General features: G+C 38.3%; 1 protein-coding gene across 1 annotated transcript in view; it reads left to right on the plus strand.

Moving 5' to 3' along the window:
• Positions 1–1712: 1712 nt before the first annotated feature.
• FANCC (FA complementation group C) overlaps positions 1713–20395 on the plus strand; it is a 79362-nt gene continuing 60679 nt past the window's right edge. The window contains exons 1-3 of the mRNA XM_066181710.1: positions 1713–1730; positions 16785–16958; positions 18522–18609. Of these exons, the coding sequence (XP_066037807.1) occupies positions 16794–16958; positions 18522–18609 (253 nt within the window). The 5' untranslated portion in view covers positions 1713–1730; positions 16785–16793. The remainder of the gene's footprint in view (positions 1731–16784; positions 16959–18521; positions 18610–20395) is intronic.

Raw genomic sequence — 20395 nt, forward strand, 5'->3', positions numbered from 1 at the left:
AAAAAGAAAAGAATGCAGGAATGCAAGAATATGAAAGCTGAATGGGAGTAAGGAGTTTGAACATCAGCTGGTCTTGTAAAACTGTGAAAAGAAAAACAGCAACTTGAACTTCAGCAATCATATGTTCAAGAAGACTTCAAATCTTTAATACAAGTCTAATACAAGCTAGCCTATAATTCAGACGAATCATGTCATTTTAATTTAATTTAAAATCCATCTTAAAACCAAAAATTCAACCTAGGTTCAAGACAGAAAGTGTTTTGCCTTAGTGACTTTGTTCTTTCAGATAATGTTTTGTTTATCCAGAGGCAGGAATGCACTATGAGTGCCTTACTATCCAGTTTCTTCATGGAGGAAATAAGGACAAGGTGGTATAAGAATACATATTTGGAGGAAGGTGCTAGGAAACAGAGAATTCTGTGTGCTGATGGCTTCTCAAAACTATGGGTGGAAATAAAGTAGCAACTTCCCACCAGCTCTGTTTTGCAGATGGTGAACATGGAGGTAAACCAGGCAGGAGTGAAAGAACTACCAGGGTAAACAGGAGAAGGAGCTGAGCAGATGAGTTGTAGAGGAAGAATGAGAGGAATTGGATTAAGTATGACTGTGTAAGTGGGCTAGAGAGGGATGAGTAAAAATGTACCAAGTAGTCAGGCTGCGTAGCATTAGTATTTTCAGCAGGACTGCTTTGAGGACCAGGGTCAGAGTATAGGTCTTGGTAGTTTCATTACTAATGTTTTATAACAAACTGAGGGACAGTAGGGTTCACCCTGTCTATATTTCTCATTTTGGCACCAACACAAATTTCAGTAAATCAAATATTTATTTCCAACCCCAAGTTTATTCAAAACGAAATTTCTTATTTACCCTATGTCAGTACTCATACTGATAGCATTTTGTTCACAGGGATACAAGGACCTGCTATGTTCAGAAAACTGAAAATAAGTGAAAATTTAACATATTTTGCACTTAGTATTACCTAAAGTAGTAAAGGGTTTTATTCATTCATGGTCAGAGCCCAGGACAAGGACTGTGGGCAGGCACCCTGGCCTGGCCACTGCCAGCATTAGGTGCACAGTGGCCAAGAAGGCCCAACCCACACTTGGGCCACCATGTCCCTTTGGTTTCCTTGTGGAGCCACTCCTGAGCTGCACACGCAGGGTCAGACTGGCTCTGCCCATCTTGCTGGTTCACCCAGTGAGTTTTCAGTGGGCAGGCAACAGAGGTGCTTCAGTTTTGCTACGTACCCCTGGGAGCCCACCGGCCCTGAAGACCGACAGGGCTTCTGTCCCACCCCTGGCTCTTGGTGTCTCGTGTCTGAGTCGGGAAGCCAAGTATGTGCGGCAGGAGCAGGCTGAACCACAGATTCAGAATCAAAGAACCACAGAATATCCAGAGTTGGAAGGGACCCACAAGGACCACGGAAGTCCACCTCCTGGCCCAGTGCAGGACATCTGCTAGAGTCACACCATGTGCCTCAGAGCATTGTCCAAACTCTTCTTGAACTCAGACAAGCTTGGTACCGGCACACCTAAGCCAGAGACAACCACGCTCAGCGGGAACACCCTCCTCCTACCACCCGGCCCGCTCCTAACACCCGCTCCTCCGGCGGCCCATGCGGGGTCACGGGTCACCAGAGGACAGGCGACCCCGCCCCCCTGCGCAGGCGCGGCCCTCAGGGGCGGCGGCGGCGCGCGCGAAATTCCAACGGCGCGGCGCGGCGGGCGCGGGTAAGCGGTGGGGAGGGGCGGGACGGGACGGGACGGAGCGGGCGCGGGAGCTCCGGCCGGACCTGTCCGGGCTCTAGACGAGAGCAGCGGCTTCTCGCCCGTCGCACTTCCGCTGGCCGCGCCTCGGTGGTCGCGGGCCGGGGGCTGTCGTGGCGGGAAGGGGTGCGTTAGTGCAGATCATCCGCCGCACTCCGCGCCCTCCCTTCCCCCCTCCGCGGGAGGTGGCGGCGACGGGCCCGGCGGGGAAGGGGTGGCATGGGCAGCGAGGCGTCGGGCCGGAGGGGCTTTGAGGTCGGCCGAGGAAGGTGGCCGTGGGGTGGGCCCGGCCTGCGCCACGTCCTGAGAGCTGCTGCCCGAGCTGCTGCGTGCCTCATTCCTGTGGTCGTTGTGTTGTCCGTGCTGGCGTGCCCCATCCAGCCTGGCCTTGAGCACTTCCAGGGATGAGGCAACCCCAGCTTCTCTGGGCAGCCTGTGCCAGTGCCTCACCACTCTCTGGGTGAAAAGTTTAACATCTAGCCCAAATTTACTCTGTGTAAGGCCATTCAGCCTTGTCCTGTCATTTACGTGCCCCCTGGTAAAAAGTCCATGTCCGGCCTTCTTGTATTCCCCGTATTGGTACTCTCGGATACTGAAAACATTTGCAGAGAGAGAGACATCAACACCTGTTGTCTGCGTCTTGCTATTCCCCCTCCTTCTAGGGAGGAAACAGTGACAAAAGGTCATTTTGTGATTTATGTGCAAGATCGGTGCAACAATAATACACGGATTCCTTCCTAAATGGTTAATATAGGGAGGGGGATTTGTTTCTGATTCAGCAGACTTTGCCAACTTTTGTACTTCGTGATCTGACACTGACATCTGCTGTGGTGGAGGAACTCCAGTAGAGTAGGCTTTTAAAGAATACTGTCAGAAAATGTTGCTGGCCTTTTATTTAAACTAAAGATTAGGGAAAACGTAAGTGCTGGGAGAATTTGACATTTTAAATTTTAGGTTTGGTTCACAAACGCAGGTAATTTAATTTCCACTCCTCTCAAAAATTTTCTGAATGGCCATTTTTCATGTGGGAGAATAACTAAATAAAATAACTAGAATGGAGTAATGCACTCTCTCAGACTGAAGAATCCTTTAGGTAAAGGTACTGTGATGTAACAGTCTAGTGAGGGACTTTTGAAAACTTGAAGAATCTTCAGAATTTGGGATTTTTTTTCTGATATGTAATTGAAGGATCTGAAGCTGTCCCCATCTCTTTTGTGAAAAGAACGCTTTATTCTCTGCGCCCAATAAATTAATTCTGTTTATGTTCTGAGTTACATTAATTACTTGCTCCATTATTTGGGTTTATGCTCATCTTCCCTTTTTTGCTCAAGATTGAAAAGTTGTGCCGTGAGAATTGACCACCGTACGATATTTGAAGCAGGGCTGGAGGCATGGCTGAAGGCACAGCGTCCCGAGGCGCTGCCAAATCCGTGGAAACGCTGGGTTTTGGCGTTGCTGGGAAGGTCTCGCGCGCGTTTGGCGCGGCGGGGCGGGTGCTCACTGCTGCCACCTCCTGGGCAGCGGCGGCGCTGCGGGGTTGGGCCCCTCGGCAGAGACTTGACTCCAGAGAACATGGCTCTGGGAAAGCCGGAGTCGGAAGCAGATCCCGAAGGGTGTCCACTTGCATGGATCAAGTTTTGGTAATAACTTCTGTGCTTTTTATCTTAGTTTCCTCAGGAAGTGAGATGTGTGTGATTTTGCCTCTCCATGTCTTTGGCTGCTAAGGATTGAACATGATGATTTTAACCAAGTTTGGAAGCAGGATAAAGGTTTTATGGTGATTCTATACCTATATATATTCTAAAATTTGAAGGGAGGGTCAAAGAGGAAGACTGATAATTACCCATGTTGTTGGACAGTAGTCCTCCAGAACTGGATCACCTCCCTTACAAAGACAGGCAGAGAAACTTGGGACTCTTCAACTTGGAGAGGAGAAAGTTGTGCAGAGAACTCATATCCACTTTCCAGTGTCTGAAGGGGGCCTACAGAGAAGCTGGAGAGGGACTCTTCATCAGGAACTGTAGCGATAAGACAAGGGACAATGGGTTCAAACTGAAAGAGGGAAACTTTGGGTTGTACATCAGGAGGAAATTCTTTCCTGTTAGGGTGGTGAGACCCTGGAATAGGCTGCCCAGGGAGGTTGTGGATACACTATCCCTAGCAGCATTCAAGGCCAGGTTGCCTATGTCCTTGAGCAACCTGGTCTAGTGGGCGACGTCCCTGCCCATGGCAGGGCAGGTTGGGACGAGATGATCTGTAAGGTCCATTCCACCTCCTTAACATTGTATTATTCTGTGATTCCATCTGGTCAGCATGTGCATGTGGACCAACTGGGTGGGTGCACATGAAATTAACTACAGGATACCGTGGGTGAAAGTGTCATAAGGGACACTGATGGGAGTTGGGGTGATGTTATGAGGAGTTACAGCAACAAAAGATACCCCTTTGAAGGCACTGGGCACAGTTGTTCCACCAGTGGAACAGCCTTGGGTGCTCAGTGTGCCTTTAAAACTATAATTTGTTTTCCCTAAGACGTGTTTCAGTATAATGCCCTACAATTGTGAAGGTGCTGCTTTAGGCAAAGATGCCTTTCAAAAGACATTTGGGTGGAGGATCTTGAGAAGGGTGAAAGAGATAGGTGCAACAAGTTTTTCCTGAAACTCAGAAAGTGTTAGAATCTTTTGATATACTTGGAATAATTTCTGGCATTTATAGGAAGATGTATATATTGCACAAGATTGTTCCCAAATAAAAATCTTCAGTCTTTGATTTGTCAGATGATTTTTTAAAAAAATATTTTTAATGAATACAGCCTAGTTTGTACTAACCTGATCTAAACAGGTTAGTAAAATGCACAAAACTATGCCAGCTTGTAAAGATCTTACTACATGTATAGGTGGTAGAACAGCTCTCAAAAATCAAATCTTAAACAATTCAGCTTTCACCAAGAAGGATATTCACAGATCATATTTTTCAGTTAATGCTATAATAAAATTCTGTTAATGTTATTAAAATTAAGACAATGATAATACTCATTAAAAATCTTTAATTCCTTTCATGAAGCTATGGAAATTAGAAAATTCTTTGTGCTTGAGACTTGGTGACACTTACTACCAGCTCCCAAGAACACGTAAGGACCATGCAGTTAGTCTGCCTTCTAAGTTACAGGAATGTACAGTATGTTAAATATCCTGTCATTGGAGAGGGACAATAACTTTGCAAGTATTGCAGAGTATTTAAAAATTAGTAAGACTTGGTTATGTGTTTTATTACAGTAAAAATACTGATTTTGATGGCTATGACAAATGGCATGTGATGATTTGGAGGTGCAAAATACTCTTTATTAGTATTATATTAATCTTAAACTCATTAAACATAAGTAATAAATTAATGAAGAGGAGTCTAGATTATTTATATTAACAATCACAATCATTTCTGAATTTTGAGAGTTTTGATTACAGCTTCTTTAAAATTTGTTCAAGAATGCTTTTACTCTGTGTAATGATAAAGGGTGGACTCATGTCAGATGGTGTTTGTGTGAGGTTTCTAGTTTTATAACTATCAGCCTTGCATATGGTTTCAGGGTTGTGATATAGTACTTTTTCATGCATTTTTAACTTCCAATAGAAATTATGTTTCTAAGCAATACTGCGAGTTATAGTTTCATAATTTTACTAGTGATGGTCTAAAGACAGATTACTTGCTCAAGTGTAGTCTGCACAGCATCATTATGGTAATCTTACAAAATAAAGCCCACGAAGCTACTGCTGCAAAAGAAACTTTGTAAACCTTTGAGAAGAATAATTTCTAAAAAATTGTAAATGGAGTAAAACTGATGTTACCAGATATTTGGTTTTAGTTTGGGGTGGTGTTTTTTTCTTTTTTTAAGTAAACAAGTATATAAGTAAATGTACCATTCCTTAAAATCGCAGATCTAATCAGGCTTCTGCAGAGGTGAAGCAGAATGAGCCTTACTTAACTAACTTCAATGATTTCTTTAGTGTAGTGTGTCAGGTGTGTCAGAAGTGAGAATTGGATTCTTAGGCTTCTGATTCCTGAAGTCAAATTGTAGTGCTGTCCTTCCTCCCTATTAGTAGATTCACTGGACATGGCTTTTTTTATGAATCTTGATTAACTGCATGACAGTATTGAAGTATTCCAGATAGGACTGTAATAAAGTATCAGCTAAATTGACATATATGAGTGTCCAAGGAGAAAAGGCCAAGAGACATACTACTAGCTAGTATTTTTTTTCTATGCTGTAGATAAGAACTTCTCATTTATCACCAACTGACCACATTTATAATAAGCTCCTTTCCCATAAGGTAAGAGAAAAATACAGCTGTAATTTCATGCCAGGGGCAAAATTGTGAGGTTTTTGTGAATGAGTTTGGCAGAGGCATTATTGACAAGTCAGAGGATCCTCTGTAGCACACTAAAAAGTAAATCGTCATAAAATATGCAGGAATAATTGACTGAAAATTCCACAAAATATTGTCTCATCAATTTGAAGGTCTGTTCCCTGTCTTCAGTCTTAAGTGCCCACATAGGTAATTGTTGCTGCAGAATGAATTTGACTGAGTGAATGACAAAAGTCTTTGCTCTAGATGTTTCTTAGGAAACTTATCTCTTCTTGTTTGCAAAGAATGAATAGCCTGATTTAATGCCTGTGAATAGCATGAAACCTTGTCAATGGACTCCAGGGACAAGTGTCTGTGGGAGTGTGTTAAAATAATGTACAACAAAAAGGTGTAAATGTTGATGTGAATGTCATGAAGTTATTTTTATTCTTCTGAAGAATACATTTTTCTTTTTCTGTCAGGTGTACTTAGTGCCATAAATACATCTCTATTCTGAAGATTTTATTCTGTGTCTATTCCTGAGTGTGAGTAGTCAGAGAGGGGGCTGAAGAGGGGGGAAATATGACTCTTTTGTGCCAGAGAAGTGTGTTCTTTCATTTGCAAGCTTGCTTTCACTTTGGACTCTGCCACAGATTTTTTTTTTTTTTTTTTTACTTACACTTATTAAGCTGTCACTAGAGCTCATATAAAGGTAAGTATAATATAAACTGGAAAGGAAATGCTTTTCTGTGATTCTTTTGTGGTCATTTTCTTTTTGGTGCAATATTGACCATCATTGCATAAATTGTCATGTCATGCTTTAGGAGCTTAAGGTGAAATCTTTGAGGGAATCCTTGAAAAACAGTGTTTCCTAATAAGCTAGAGTATGTGAGATTTGTGTGTTTCATCTCTTTTTATCATTTGTTTCCTCAGTGAATTTGAACAAATTATCTTCTGTTTGTTCTTCTGTTTTCTTATGCTTATGCAGAAATGCTTTAGCTCTGTAGAACTGAGGGATTTCAATGAAAGATATGTGCTACATTACTAAATTATTATTAGAGGTTCTTTAAAAATTCTTAATGTAAGAATTACAACCCGACTGTATGAGTAGCTCCGAATATCAGTAACATAGTATTTTACCTTATGTTCAAATACTTGAGATAAAGAGTTCAGAACATATGTCTTCTTTTCATATACCTGTGTAAGCCAGGGGGAAAGCTTGAATTTAGCAGTTGCATGGCTATTAAAGAAGTGTTGTTGGAAATATGAAGCTCCTTAGTGTTCATTCATTATTTAGTTGAGGGAAGAAAGGCGAGTAGTCACTCTTCTCTACATGTAAATAGGTTGTGTCCCTGTTGCTTTTCCTCTCAACCCCCACAGCTTAGCTGGAGGGAGATTATGCTCAGGCAGGAACTTTTTTAGGCTTCCTCATTGTCTTCTTGTAATTTTAGCACATGCTAAAGTAAATGGAAGTAAATGCTATTCCTTAATACACTAATACAAAGGAATACATGTTTTCTACTGTATTACAGGTCATATGTGACTCCTTTAACGAGACGATTAATGTTCTGACATGCTGTGTACTGTTATTATGTGCTTCTGCTCATGCCTGGACATGTGGGAATTACTGTATAGTATACTTACTAATTCTTTGTTAAATTACATTCCTAAAACAAAGTGCTGAGGATTGGTGTATATGCAACATCCCCGTCACTGATAGCTCATAGTATGTAACTGACACAAAATGCTGTTTATTCTATGGTGAAACTTTGAATTAATCTTTACCTAGGTTTTTTTTTTTCCCCCCCAGAGGAACTGAATTTTAAGGAAATGAATTTCTCTGTATTCCACTCAAGCAGTATACAAATACTGCTTGATATTTGCAGGGTTATAGAAGAGGAGGTTTTGTGATGATGGAAATTTGGGTGATTGGTTTGGTATATGTTCAGACCAGAATGGACTATTTTGTTGGGGCAAAATCATCCAGTACAACTGCCTGACCAATTCACAGCTGAACAAATGTTAAGTTTGGCCAAATGCCTCTTTTTAAGGCACTTGATGGGCATGGAGCAAAACCCACATCTGTGGGAAACCTATTCCAGTGTTTGACCACTCTCCTGGTAAAGAAAGATTTTCCAGTGTCCAGTCTGAACATCCCCTGATGAAGCTTTGAACCATTCCCACTTTTCCTGCTACAGGATTCCAGGAAATCTTAGGAACAGACCAGCACACCTTCTCCAGGTCCCCCTAAGGAAGCTCTACAGAGCAATGAGATCACACCCCTGAGTCTCCTCCTTTCCAAACCAGACTAACCCAGAGCCCTCAGCCGCTCCTCACAGGATGTGCCTTCCAGCCCTTCCACCAGCTCTGTTCTGCTCCTCTGGACCATTCCAGCACCTTCCCACCCTTCTCAACCTGTGGGGCCCAGCAGTGCACACAGGACTCAGGGTGGGGCCTCACCATGGCTGAATCCAGCAGGGTGATCCAACCACAGCTGGTGCTGCTGTGTTGGATGGGGTTTGCCCTCCTGGCTGCCCGGGCACACACTGCTGACTCACCCTGAGCTGCTGCAGATCATTTCTTTTCTGAAGTGTTGTTCTGAAGAGAAGAGGTTGAAGAAAGTCTTTCAGATGTCTGAAATGACAGAGACTTTAGTATAAAATCTCTAATATTGGTCTTAAGCTGTGGGAGACAGTGGTAACCACTTGTAAAAGTTTAATTGAAAAAGCAGAATTTATATATGGTACAAAAATTGCTCATTGTCTAGATAACTGTGATTAACTGTGGAACTTCAGAAGACTATGTTAGCAATAATTGGGCTTTTTGCAAAGTGCTGTAAAAATATTTTAATGTTGCTGGATACCAAAGACAGTTCTGCCTTCCGTACTGGAAGACTTGATCAGACCTAATATCTCTTTCCAGAGCTGCCTTTATTCTTTGCATAGTTGTTTTAGCTGCAATTTTTCTTGTGTCATCTTCATTTCTGTGGTTGTCATGGAAGTCATCTGAAAATGAGCTGGACTGAATGAAAGGGCCCTGTCCAACAAACTAAATCCAAGGATATTTGAACATTAATTTTTGTTGGAGCAATCCCCCCAAACACTTTATTCTTCAAGCACTAGGAGAGATTGCTACATTCCAGTGACCTGAGTGTTACCAAATAGTCTTGTAAGATTTACTATTTAGTTTGGAAGACAAAATAAATAAACCTTACTGAGGAAATATATTGAAAGGAGATGTGCTTCATACCCCTTTTCCTCTGCTCCATTTCTAGAAAACTGTGTACTTGTTTGTGCTTCTGTTTACCATGCCCAGAATGTAAATTTTAGTTTCTGCTGTATTTTGAGGTATATTGTTGTTACCTCTGTGGTAGATCACTGATAAGAGGAAAGCAATTCATATGCAGAAGAGCGAGCAAGGCGTTAAAGGGTGAGCTCACAGCCCTGTTTCTTTCAAGTCTGGCTTTTGTTTTGGAAGGTCTTGTTGGTCTGCTTAACATCACTGTGCACTGGTCAAATCTGGGATTTGCCTAATTGCCTTGAAACAAATTTCGATTTTGCACATCCATATGATTCCCTGTCTTCTAGTGTGGACAGCTTTATGTGGGTCTTTCTGGATTTTGTTCTGGCTACTGCTGACACTGAAATTCTTTTAAAGTAGGACATTGTATATTTTGGTACTTTGCCGAATTGCATGGAGTCTTCTGCCAGAGATGTAAAGGTACCTTACTTTATTGCCTGTTTTCTCCTCTTAAATTTAACTAAAAAAAAAAAAAAAAAAAAAAAAAAAATAGTACTAGTGGTGTTGGAGTATTAGTAACTTCTTCGTTGTGTTCCTTGCAGGAGTGACTTCCAGTGGATTGTGATCAGATTTTTTTAATCCAATTTGTTCCTAAAAATCCCATGTGGGCTGTTACTTACGTATTTTGTATTTGAAAGTATAGCTGACTGCCTTCTTGCCCTGTTAAGATTCATTATGGAGAGATAACAAATAACATATGTAAAATTCAGTGATATCACTCCTGCTTTCACTGTTCCTGTGGGCAGAAGTTAAGAGTTAGATGGATGTGCTGAGATATTATTTCTGCCGTTCCCATTAAAGAGGGTTTTATTCTTTATTTTCAAGCCTTTTGAAATGGGGTAAATTAGAGGAAAGATCTGCTGCTACAAGATAACCTATTGGAACCAGAAAGTTTAAAAGTAATTTTTGTGTGAGGCAAATAAATATTTTTGGGGTCAGGAAGCCTGATAAATGGAAATATGATAACATGCTGAGTTGGAAGGTACCCACAAGGATCCCAAAGTCCAACACCTGGCCCTGCAGAGCACCATCCCCCGTGCCTGAGAGCATTGTCCAAATGCTCTTTAACTGTCAGAATGGTGCTGTGACCTCTTCCCTGGGAGCTGTTCCAGTGCCCAAACACCCTCTGGCAGAGAGGAAAGCTTTATCATGATCATATAGTCCTTTTGCAGGGAGAGGGAGATGCAATGTTTTCAGAGTATCTGAGAAAAGGGGATCTTGTGTGAATACCAGCAAAGCTTGCTTCCTCAGGGAATCAAGTCTTCTCTAGACCTGCAGAGCAACAGAATGCAACTGGAAATATAATTTTGCAGTTTGCAGTGATACCAGATTAAACCCATGCAAGAGGTTTAATATATATGCTGTCCACAAAATTAGCCCTGATAGAGGCCACGGTCACTTAAAGATGAAAACTGAGATCTTTTTCTTGTGAGACCTGATATTGTAATTCAGAAGATAACTCTGTTAAATTATCAGTTATCAGAGCAAATAGAAGAAACAAATACAGATCTGCAAAATAGAAGAATTAATGACTTCCTCCAGGAGAATTTTTAGTCTAAGCTTTGAATGATGATGTCAGCCATCTGGTTGACAGGTATTTAGTTTGCCAGATTTCACGGGTTGCTTAGCCAATATTGATTCCTTTCTTTTGGCAGAGTTGTGTCCTTTGATTTTATTTCCAGGGGAAGATAGAGAATTTGTTTTGATTTGGAAAGTGTGCATTTAGACAGGCAGTTTTCTACAGTAGTTGTTTCTTTTTGCTGTAAGGTGTCTGTGGATGTGGGCACAAACAGAAATAGGCAAACTTGTTTTCATGTGAAAAGTTACTAAGTAAAAAATGAACACTAATGAATACTGCTTGTGAGCACACCCGTCTAAAATGAAGATGGAAGTTATTTTTGACTGCTGGACTGCCAGTGTGTGTAGATTAGACTTAATACCCACCTATAAACCAGCCTGTGAAGCTAATTTCTCAACAAAGTATACTGAAAAATAAGATGACAGGAATAAATAATGTATGTTTTCAATTTTCACGTAATCTTTACTACTCTTGGGCCTTTTTGAAGTTTCTAAAAAGAATTTATTTTTTCCTAATAAACTATTTTTAAAATTTAGTTTTGGAGGGCTGGTGACAGATTTTCTTTAAAGTACGAAATAATTTATGTTTGCTCTTACCTCCTGTCTAAGTATATATTAAATTTTTTTCTGTTCTTGGCAAGCAGAAGGTGACTTGTCAGGGTGAAGATGAAAAATATACTTGAGAACAAGGTAATGAAATAGATATTTTATGGAGAGAAATAATAAATGAAAAACTAGAAGCAATGTTCAGGATAATTGCTACTTTTTTTTTTCCTCTTGGCATAACCACAGAATATCCATTAGGTAGTAAATTTGTGACATGATTATCATAATCTTTGAAACATTGAAAAAGTTAATGCTCTTTTGTTATATTAGTGTAACAACTGTCCTGGATCACAATCAAGTTAAGGGTGATTAAGGAGTCAAAATTATGGTATCTTTTGATTATATAATATACTGAAGTACTTATCTAGTATCTAGTCTCCTAATTGGTAATATTAGTCTTCTGATATCTATTAGAGTAATAAACATGCACAAAAGGACTCTTCTACTGCTTTTGTAAGTATTAAAACCCCTTAAAATAGTTCGGAATTTGGAATGCATATTCATGTGTTTTGTTATCTTAATGGTGACCTGTTCTGCTTGGGGTCCTTGAGCCCTTATGTCATAAGAGTATTTTTAACTTATTTTGTGTTTTTTCTCATTAGCTAAGCTTGCTGGTGAGTAGGATTTAAGAGAGGAGGAGGAGGGGTGGAAAGTAAAATGTTCTTTTGGAGCCTGGAGCTACTTATCATTGATTCAAGAAAAAGTGGGAGCTTTATAACTTGAATGCAAGTTTTAGTCATGTTTATTTGGAATGCTGTGACATAAGGCGATATTGTCCCTTAACAGTATCTCAAAGATGCTTCTACTTGAAGAGTTTTATTTCAATTTAGCAGCTGAATGTACAAGATTAAAGGGAAATAAAGTAATGAAAGTTTAATTGTAATTTTTTTGAACCTACTAAAGCCAGATCTGGGGACTCGGCCTCAAGATCTGGTAGCAAAAGTTAGTCACTGTGTCATTTGTTTCAGACACTATCTAGATAGCTCACTTGGTAGAGTAATATTCATTGTTAGAAATGCTGCCATGAACCTCTGAAAGGCGTAACGAGTACCCTCATACCAGAGCTCCCCAAGGTTCCATGTGCTTGAAAGTATGAGGCCAAGTGGGTTTGACTGGGGCTTCTCGGAGAAGAGGACTAGAGACTTCCTTGTTCTTTCTAAAAGTAAAAAATACTGTATGATGATTTGCAATAAATCTGGCTTCTGGATTTTCCATGTTGTGGAGAACACAGTCATAAATGAGAAGCAGCTAAACAAATAGTTAGTTAGTCCTTACTAACTGAAAAGAATTAACCTGAAAGAGACTTTAGGAATATACTTGTCAGTACTGTAAGTCAAATTATTAATCAGGTATTTATTATCTATGATTCTTGTAGTTCTTCTGATATGTTCTATATAATACTGGGATCTGAACATTTAAATTACCTTTGGGTACCTAACAGTTTTCTATTTCTCTGTCTAATAAACCATACCCTATATTCTATGATGGTTTTTGAGATTAAATGTGTCTCTGGTATGTGTACTTTTTAATCAGGTTATTTATACATTCAGTAAGTTTACTGTGTGTTTTCCAGTAATGTTGGGGTGAAGACAAGAGTAAGCTATATTAATCAAATTGCTCTTTTCAGGACTAGATGCTATAGTTAAAATAAACAATCAATAGAATAACAATTTAATTGGAACCTTCCAGTGAAAGCAAACAAGTACAGCTTAAAAATTGTGCTATTGGAAACTGAGCACTATAGTGTGCAATAAGTAGTGTTGTGATACCAAAAATCTTAATGTGTATTAAATTAATCACATTCTTGATCAAGGATAAGTTGAAGCACATAGTAAATGCTAAAAAAGGGCCAGTGGCCTATATGAATAATGCAGCAATTCCTAGAAATGCCACTTTATTGTATTGTGTTGATCTCAGCATAATTTTATAAAAATGTGAATTGATGGTATTCCAAAACAGAGAGCAGCAATGCCTTTAGCATTTTTGTGATTATAATTCTTGAAAATCTACATTCAACCCTGAAATGAGTTCAGTAGATTGGAGTATGGAACTAGTAATGCTGAGGTCACGGGTTATATTCCCACACGGAGCATTCCCTTAAAAGTTGGACTCGGTGATCCTTATGGGTCCCTTCCAACTCAGAGGATTCTATGACTGTGTAATAGTTGCTGTAAGGGATTCTGCTACCATTCAATCAACAAGAGTAGTTCTTGTCCAAAGCTTTACAGAAGTGCTCAACCCTTCCTCCTCTCCCCTACAAAAAAAATGCAAAGATCTTTACATGTCCCTTTAAATGGCTTATTCTAAACATGCAGTGCACATTACATATTCTCTTAATCATAAGGCTAATTTGTTCCTTATTGCTGATATATTAGCACTTTTAGCTTTAGTTTCAGAAAATCAATTACATAGAAAACCACATGTATTTGTCCTTTAATCCACTTTGGAAATGCATATAAAACTGACTCATCTATTTTTTGCCCATATATGTATCCATGAATTGAGCATTAAACTGCAGCTAAAATTTCTGAACTCTGCTTTAGAAACAGAATGGTCTTTCATTTTCATCAGAAATTTATGAGAAAGTATCAAGTCCAGGGCTGGTCCTTCTGAGGATAGGTTCTGAACCCTAGATCATATAGTTGGAGTTTTTTTGGTTCCTTTGTTTATGCTTTTATAAACATAAAGGTGAAGGTTTTGAATAGCACTGAACATAGAGCTCCTTTGTCTTGTGTGTAATTATTGCAAGTCTGTTGATGGGAGAATACTTTTCTCATTTCCAAGATATTTAGATATTTTTAGGGAATTAGCTATCAGAAATGGTAGAAAATGCACACTTGCAGTTATCAGCATAGAGGAGAGATACACTTCTAAGATTTTCTTTCACTTATGATTTGTGCTGTTTTTGTTGTGTTTTGGGTTTGTTTTTTGGTTTTTGTTTGGTTTTTTGTTTGTTTTGGTTTTGTTTTGTTTTTTTTATGTTTGTTTTTGGCTTTTTTTTTTTTTTTTTTTTTTTTTTTTTTTTTTTAAATAGTAGCAGTACTTTAAAAAGCCCTGATGTACAACTCAGTCTTTCTTCATATGTCAATAGCTCTGGACCAGTTAAGAAACTGATAAGGAGTCTCACTGGACCAGCAATCCAATTTATTTAGCTGTAATAACCAGGGAGGTAAAACTCCTTTCTTATTGGAGAGCTGGGATCTTGGACTTCTGTAAAAAGAAGAGTGATGGCTCTGCCATTCTGTGTACTGGAGTAGTAGAAACAGGTACTCAGTATATTAGATTAGCCTGCTTGTTTTGCTTTACTTGGATTCTCAATTAATAGTTAATCAAGTATTATGACTGGCCCCAAAAATTACTGAATCAAGTACTTATGACTGGCCCCAAAAGGCTGGAGTTTTTGTGGTTCCACTCTTTTTGATTGTTTTGTTTCTCCTTTTTATCTCCTTTCCTAGAAGTTTTTAGGAGTAATTTTATTAAGGATTTTTCAGTTATTTGGGAGGATTGGTCTTGTCTGGGAACATCAAGTAGTCTCATGAATTTAATCAAATGTGTTAGTTCACTTCCTGGCTTTAACTTGTTCTAAAAGCCTTTCTTATGTCCCTGTGGTGATAAAAATGTTTGATGGCTAATTGCCACTGGGACCTGTGTCTCTTCAGCCAGCTACTGTGATGGAGTGTTTCATAGAGTGTTTCGATACTCAAGAGAAGATCTCTAAGGTCTTGGCATTGCACAGATCCCTTTAGAACTCTGCTGACAGCAACAGTTGCAGATAGAAATGGGAGTGTAGTAAAGAAGACAGGAGCAGTGGCTTTGCTTACTTGTCTTAGAATGAATTTGGGGCAAATACACATTGCCAACAACAGTCCCAACAGCTTAACCTCAGTTTCCTGCCCCCCCCCCCCCCCCCCCCCTTTTTTTTTTTTCTGGACAGAATCCAAATTCAAATATTAGTTGTGATTCACTAGGGGTCATTTATTTATTTATTTATTTATTTAATCATAGAAATTAAACAAGTGTATTAATTATCTTCAAATTTTTATCTGGCTCAGATTACCATGCTGTACAAATCCTGTGTGTCTAAGGGTTAGCTGTATAAAGCAAGCTTGGTTTGCAGGGCTGCTGTGGAGGTTCTGGTTTATTTTTTTTGGTTTATAGCTTGCAAAGGTACATATTCATTCATTCAGGAGTGTCTGAATTTGTCTCCAGGTGGGCAACAGTTCATTTCTGAAAATTGCCACCACATTCTGTTATTTGACAGTTGTCGTAACAGACAAGACAGAAAGAACAGTGATTGAAAGGCTGCAAGAGCTCATTTGGTCTTTCAGCCTAAGAGGTATTTCTTTCACAGAGATTTAAAGGGTGTTGTACTGTCTGCTGTGCTATTATGTGTCCTCCTGTCAATGAAAAATATAATAGTAAAGCAGAAAAAAATGTGTGCTGTTTTTTAGTATCTTTTACTGGGGCAGGTTGGTTAGATTTTAATGTTCTGGCTTGATGATAGTGCTTATCTCTCAAAGACCAATTTTGTAGAGTGAGGTGTGCCATAGGATGTAAATCATTTATCACCTTTCATTTAGAACTTAGTTATATGTAAAGCTGCATATGGTTATGTTTTTTTCCCTCTTATTTGTATGATATACAAGGAGAAACAGAACAGAAATATTCCGTTTATTAGTTTCTGTTAAGAAGAATACCTTTTTTTCCCATAAAGCTAATGATCATTTACAAATAAAGAAATTACAATAATGAAGGCCTCCTAGTGCCTTTTGTTTTGATTGAGCCTTATTTTAATACTTTCATTTATCTTGGAATAAACATTTTTAGTTTGTCATCATACATAGCAATTGAAACAAATGCACACTCAAATTATTCTAAAATTCTGAGTGAAATATTGATGATGACAAATTTAGATAAGAAAAACCTGAAACATATCTGAGTGTTACATTTATTCTAAGATAATTTACAGATTAGTGTGCCCCCTTTGCTACTTTGTTGTGATAGGGTTATTAGTTGAATTTCTTAATATTACAAATAAAATTGCCAGCCTTATGAGATGTAAACATAGACACTCCTCACACCCTGTTTTTGTGTGTACACAAAAATGGTAGCAGAAATCCCTCTTTGTATATTCATTCTTGGTTTGAAGCCAGTGTTCAGGGAGCCTGATATGAAGTTAAAATATTTTTTTCAGCGTTGTGGAATGGCTCAGGACACTACAGTGCTCAAACTGAACTTTGAATATTGGTTGGATAAAGCTATTGAATGGGGTCAAGCCACTACACTGGAATCCCAGAAAGATGTGTGCCTTCACTTGCCGCAGCTCCAGGAATTTCTACATCAACTTTATGAAACAATAAAACATTTGGTAAGTGACTTTAGAAGGAAGAGTGACCTGTTTTGAAGAGGTTGTCCGAAACAATCTGCACCATTCTTTGACAAAACCAGAAGCTAACAGCAGCAAAAAGGTTTGTCTTGTTGACCTAAGGTACTGCTCCATGAGAGGGGCAAACTGGGCAGTCACAGGTAATGCAGGAAGGAGTGTGCTTCCTGTTTCCCTGATTAATTGTGAAAGGAACTTTTTCTTCTTGATTTGTTGATGTCACATGAAATTTCCCAGCCAATGCTCTAGCCTCTTAACAAAACTCTTTAAATAAACAAGAATTTGATTCTGATTGTCAGGTCATAAATTGGATGATTTAAAGGTGAAAACTGTAACTGATCCTTTAAATCTTAAAGGCTCTGCTGACATGTTAACCCCAGTGTTATGGTGCACACAGTATACCATAACACTGTGAATTCTAGCAGCATGGTCAGATAAGTGGCATAAACTGCTGCCTGATCTATTTATTAATTTAATAAATTAATAAATCTGCACTCACTTAAGTAAAAGTAGTTGTTCATGTTTAGTTTCTAATATGTTTTTCTGAGCATTGCTTTTTTGGTATATATATTCAGTATAATTAGCTTTAGAAGCACTGCATTATGGCATAGGGCTTGCTTCTTATGCAACTTCTTTTTTTTTAAATATTTTATTTGTAGACTGCAGAGTGAGGTTTGTTTCTGAACTGATATTAAATATTAAATTTTAAGAAAAAGGTTTTGGGAGAGTGGAGTTTCTTCCCATATTTGTATTTCTTTCTCTTTAAGGGGGAAAAAATAATGTTGCTACTTCACTTAATCCAAGGCATGGCCTGAAATGGACCTTGTGAATATGGCCCCAGAAAGTCTTGGTCTAGGCCTAAACATGAGACAATGTGAGGAAGTTATTGTAGTAACAGGAGATGGTTATCATCCCTGCCACTTGCATGTTATCTCAGCACAGCACTATTTTTCAAAGCCTTCATTTAGTAGATAGTAAAGCTACAAAAATGGAAAAATAAGACTTATAAAACAGGATTGTATGTAAACTATGTTGTCTATTACTTTAATAGTGAAACTGCTTTCTATTTGATAAGAAGTTAAATGTCAATTTTTTACCGGCTAGTCATTAAGTAAGTTAATTTAAGGAAAGCAAACAAAAGTAACAAAGATAATTTTATGCCATAGTAGATACTAATTTGTTCAGAAACTGTGACAGTGTATTATAACAGTGAGGATCAACAAAAATGTGTGTTAATTAGGCTTTTAGTACAATGAAATCTTATACTTGCTAGTTACTAATATTGATCTGCTTGCTGGGTATGAGGCAAATGAACAAATTTTCTAACATAGGGAAATTAGGTAGGGAAAATTATGTAAATTATGTAAGTTATGTAAGTTTTAACTTACTTGAATAGTAACAGAAAATTTACATACCTGCAGGTGTTTTGCTTTTAGAGTAAAATCATTGGGATTGTAATTTACAACAGTGTGTATCATTAATGGTTCTCTTAATCTACTTTTGACTTGCAGTATATTTACTATCTTTTTGTTTGTTTGTATGTTTTAGCAGGGTTCTACTGTGGCAATCCAGCAGTTCCCTTTAATTGGACAGCTTCTAGGAAGGCTCTGTTGGAATCCTTTTGTTATAGGATATGGTAAGAATGTGTAAAGATGTTTCTGCAGCAGTTTCATAAACTTTATTTTATAGAAATTAGGAAAATATGAGTTGTTATATGCTATGATTTTTTTTCTGTAAAAACATAGTATTGTTTTTTACTGAAGTAAAATTTTGAGATGAAAAGGCTATCTGTGTTATTTAAAATATATGGCCTTCAAAAATGTTAAATTCACTTTTGGATCTAATTAATTTCATGGTTTAGTTACAGAATCTTGGCTTGGGACGAGTAGGGTTTAATGCCAGTGAGTGTTCATGTGCATCACAATTTCCATTCTCATTTTTTATTGTATTTTGCTGGAGTCTCAAAATGTACAAAATATAGTGCTTCAAATTACTTTTAACAGAAGTTTCTTTCCATATGTATCAGAATATTCTATTATATATGATAAGATAGAAGGAAAAACTTTCCTGATATGTATGTTTTGTAATTAGTCTACGTCATGGTTGTGTTTATTTTTATTGAATCCTTACAATGTATTTTCCCCATCTCTCCATTCTTAACTAGTGAAGATGCACATAGAATCTAAATTAAAACAGTAAAGTAGTAACATAGGAAAAAGGCATATGAAAAAGCCAAATGCTCTTACTGGTGGTGAATGTGTGTGTGGCTGAGGATATAGAAGGGAAAGTAAACTTGGCACAGGAAAATTGTTTGGAGGAAGGAGACAATCCTTGTGCTATGTCATCAACAGTTCTGGTTTTTTTCAGGAACTGAGACGTTAAAATTTTGATAAATTACTTGGGATCTCATTTAAGCAGAAAACTGATTCTGAGCTTCTCTGTGAGCCCCTTAAAATAACTTTTGTCAGTCTTTTGCACTTATTACATCTACAAATAAAAAGAAAAGAAAAAATAGATAACATTATGTCTTTTCGGCTTTATGCTTCCTTTTGGGGAAGTACAGAAAAGGGCAAATTTTTTTCAACTAGAAGGGGTTATTAAGTAAAGTGCAGCATACATCTTCTGTTTTGGCTTTGTCTTCTGGACAGCTCCAAGCACAGGCAAAATGAACTTGTCTGTAAAACACATAGTAAATGTGTGTAATGTCAGCACTTCACCTCTGAAAGGAAAATTTGGGAAGGAGCAATAGGTTTAGACATAGACTACTTTTGCAGAGCAACAAATGTGTGCTTTTTGAAGAGCCTTTTCATACTTTACAGATGTATTTTTACAGTGGAGAAGTTTCTCTTCTAATCGTAGTTTTTGAGTGTGTTGGCAACCATTGATGTTTACAATTACACATATGCTTTGCTTCTAAGTTTTTGTTTGGAATGTGCAAGTCTTCCAACTATCAGTTTTTCTGAGCTTTCTATATTGTGTTGTAGAGAGGAGCTTTACCTATATTTCTCATCAGAGTTAAAAGCCATCTGTGTCTGCTTTTGGGGTCTTTTCACAAAAATCTCAGCAATACATTCTTGGTTTCCTCTACTTCATTCCTCTTTTTTGTGTTCTTTCAGCATTTTCTGAAGCTGCAAAAGCACTTTTTCTGCAAGTTGGTTGTTACCTCTGAAGTTGGCTTGATAATGAAATCTTACTTCAGTTTGTTTTTTTTTTTTGTCTCAAAGTGGCAAGCGAGCCAGTTCTGAGAACTTTATTTTCTCAAAATGGAATCCTTCACTTTAATGCTTAAAGGTTTTCTGACATCAATAGACCTGAAGATGTCTGCTTACACATTCCCACCACTTCCTCTTCTTAGAGCCACCTGAGCTCTCTTTGGACTGGTGGTATTTTAGATTCAGCAGTTTTTCATTTTGTTTGGCACT

Source organism: Chamaea fasciata, unplaced genomic scaffold, assembly GCF_029207755.1.
Source record: "Chamaea fasciata isolate MVZ Bird 193981 ecotype frontalis unplaced genomic scaffold, bChaFas1.0.hap1 SCAF_4, whole genome shotgun sequence".
Lineage (NCBI taxonomy): Eukaryota > Metazoa > Chordata > Aves > Passeriformes > Sylviidae > Chamaea > Chamaea fasciata.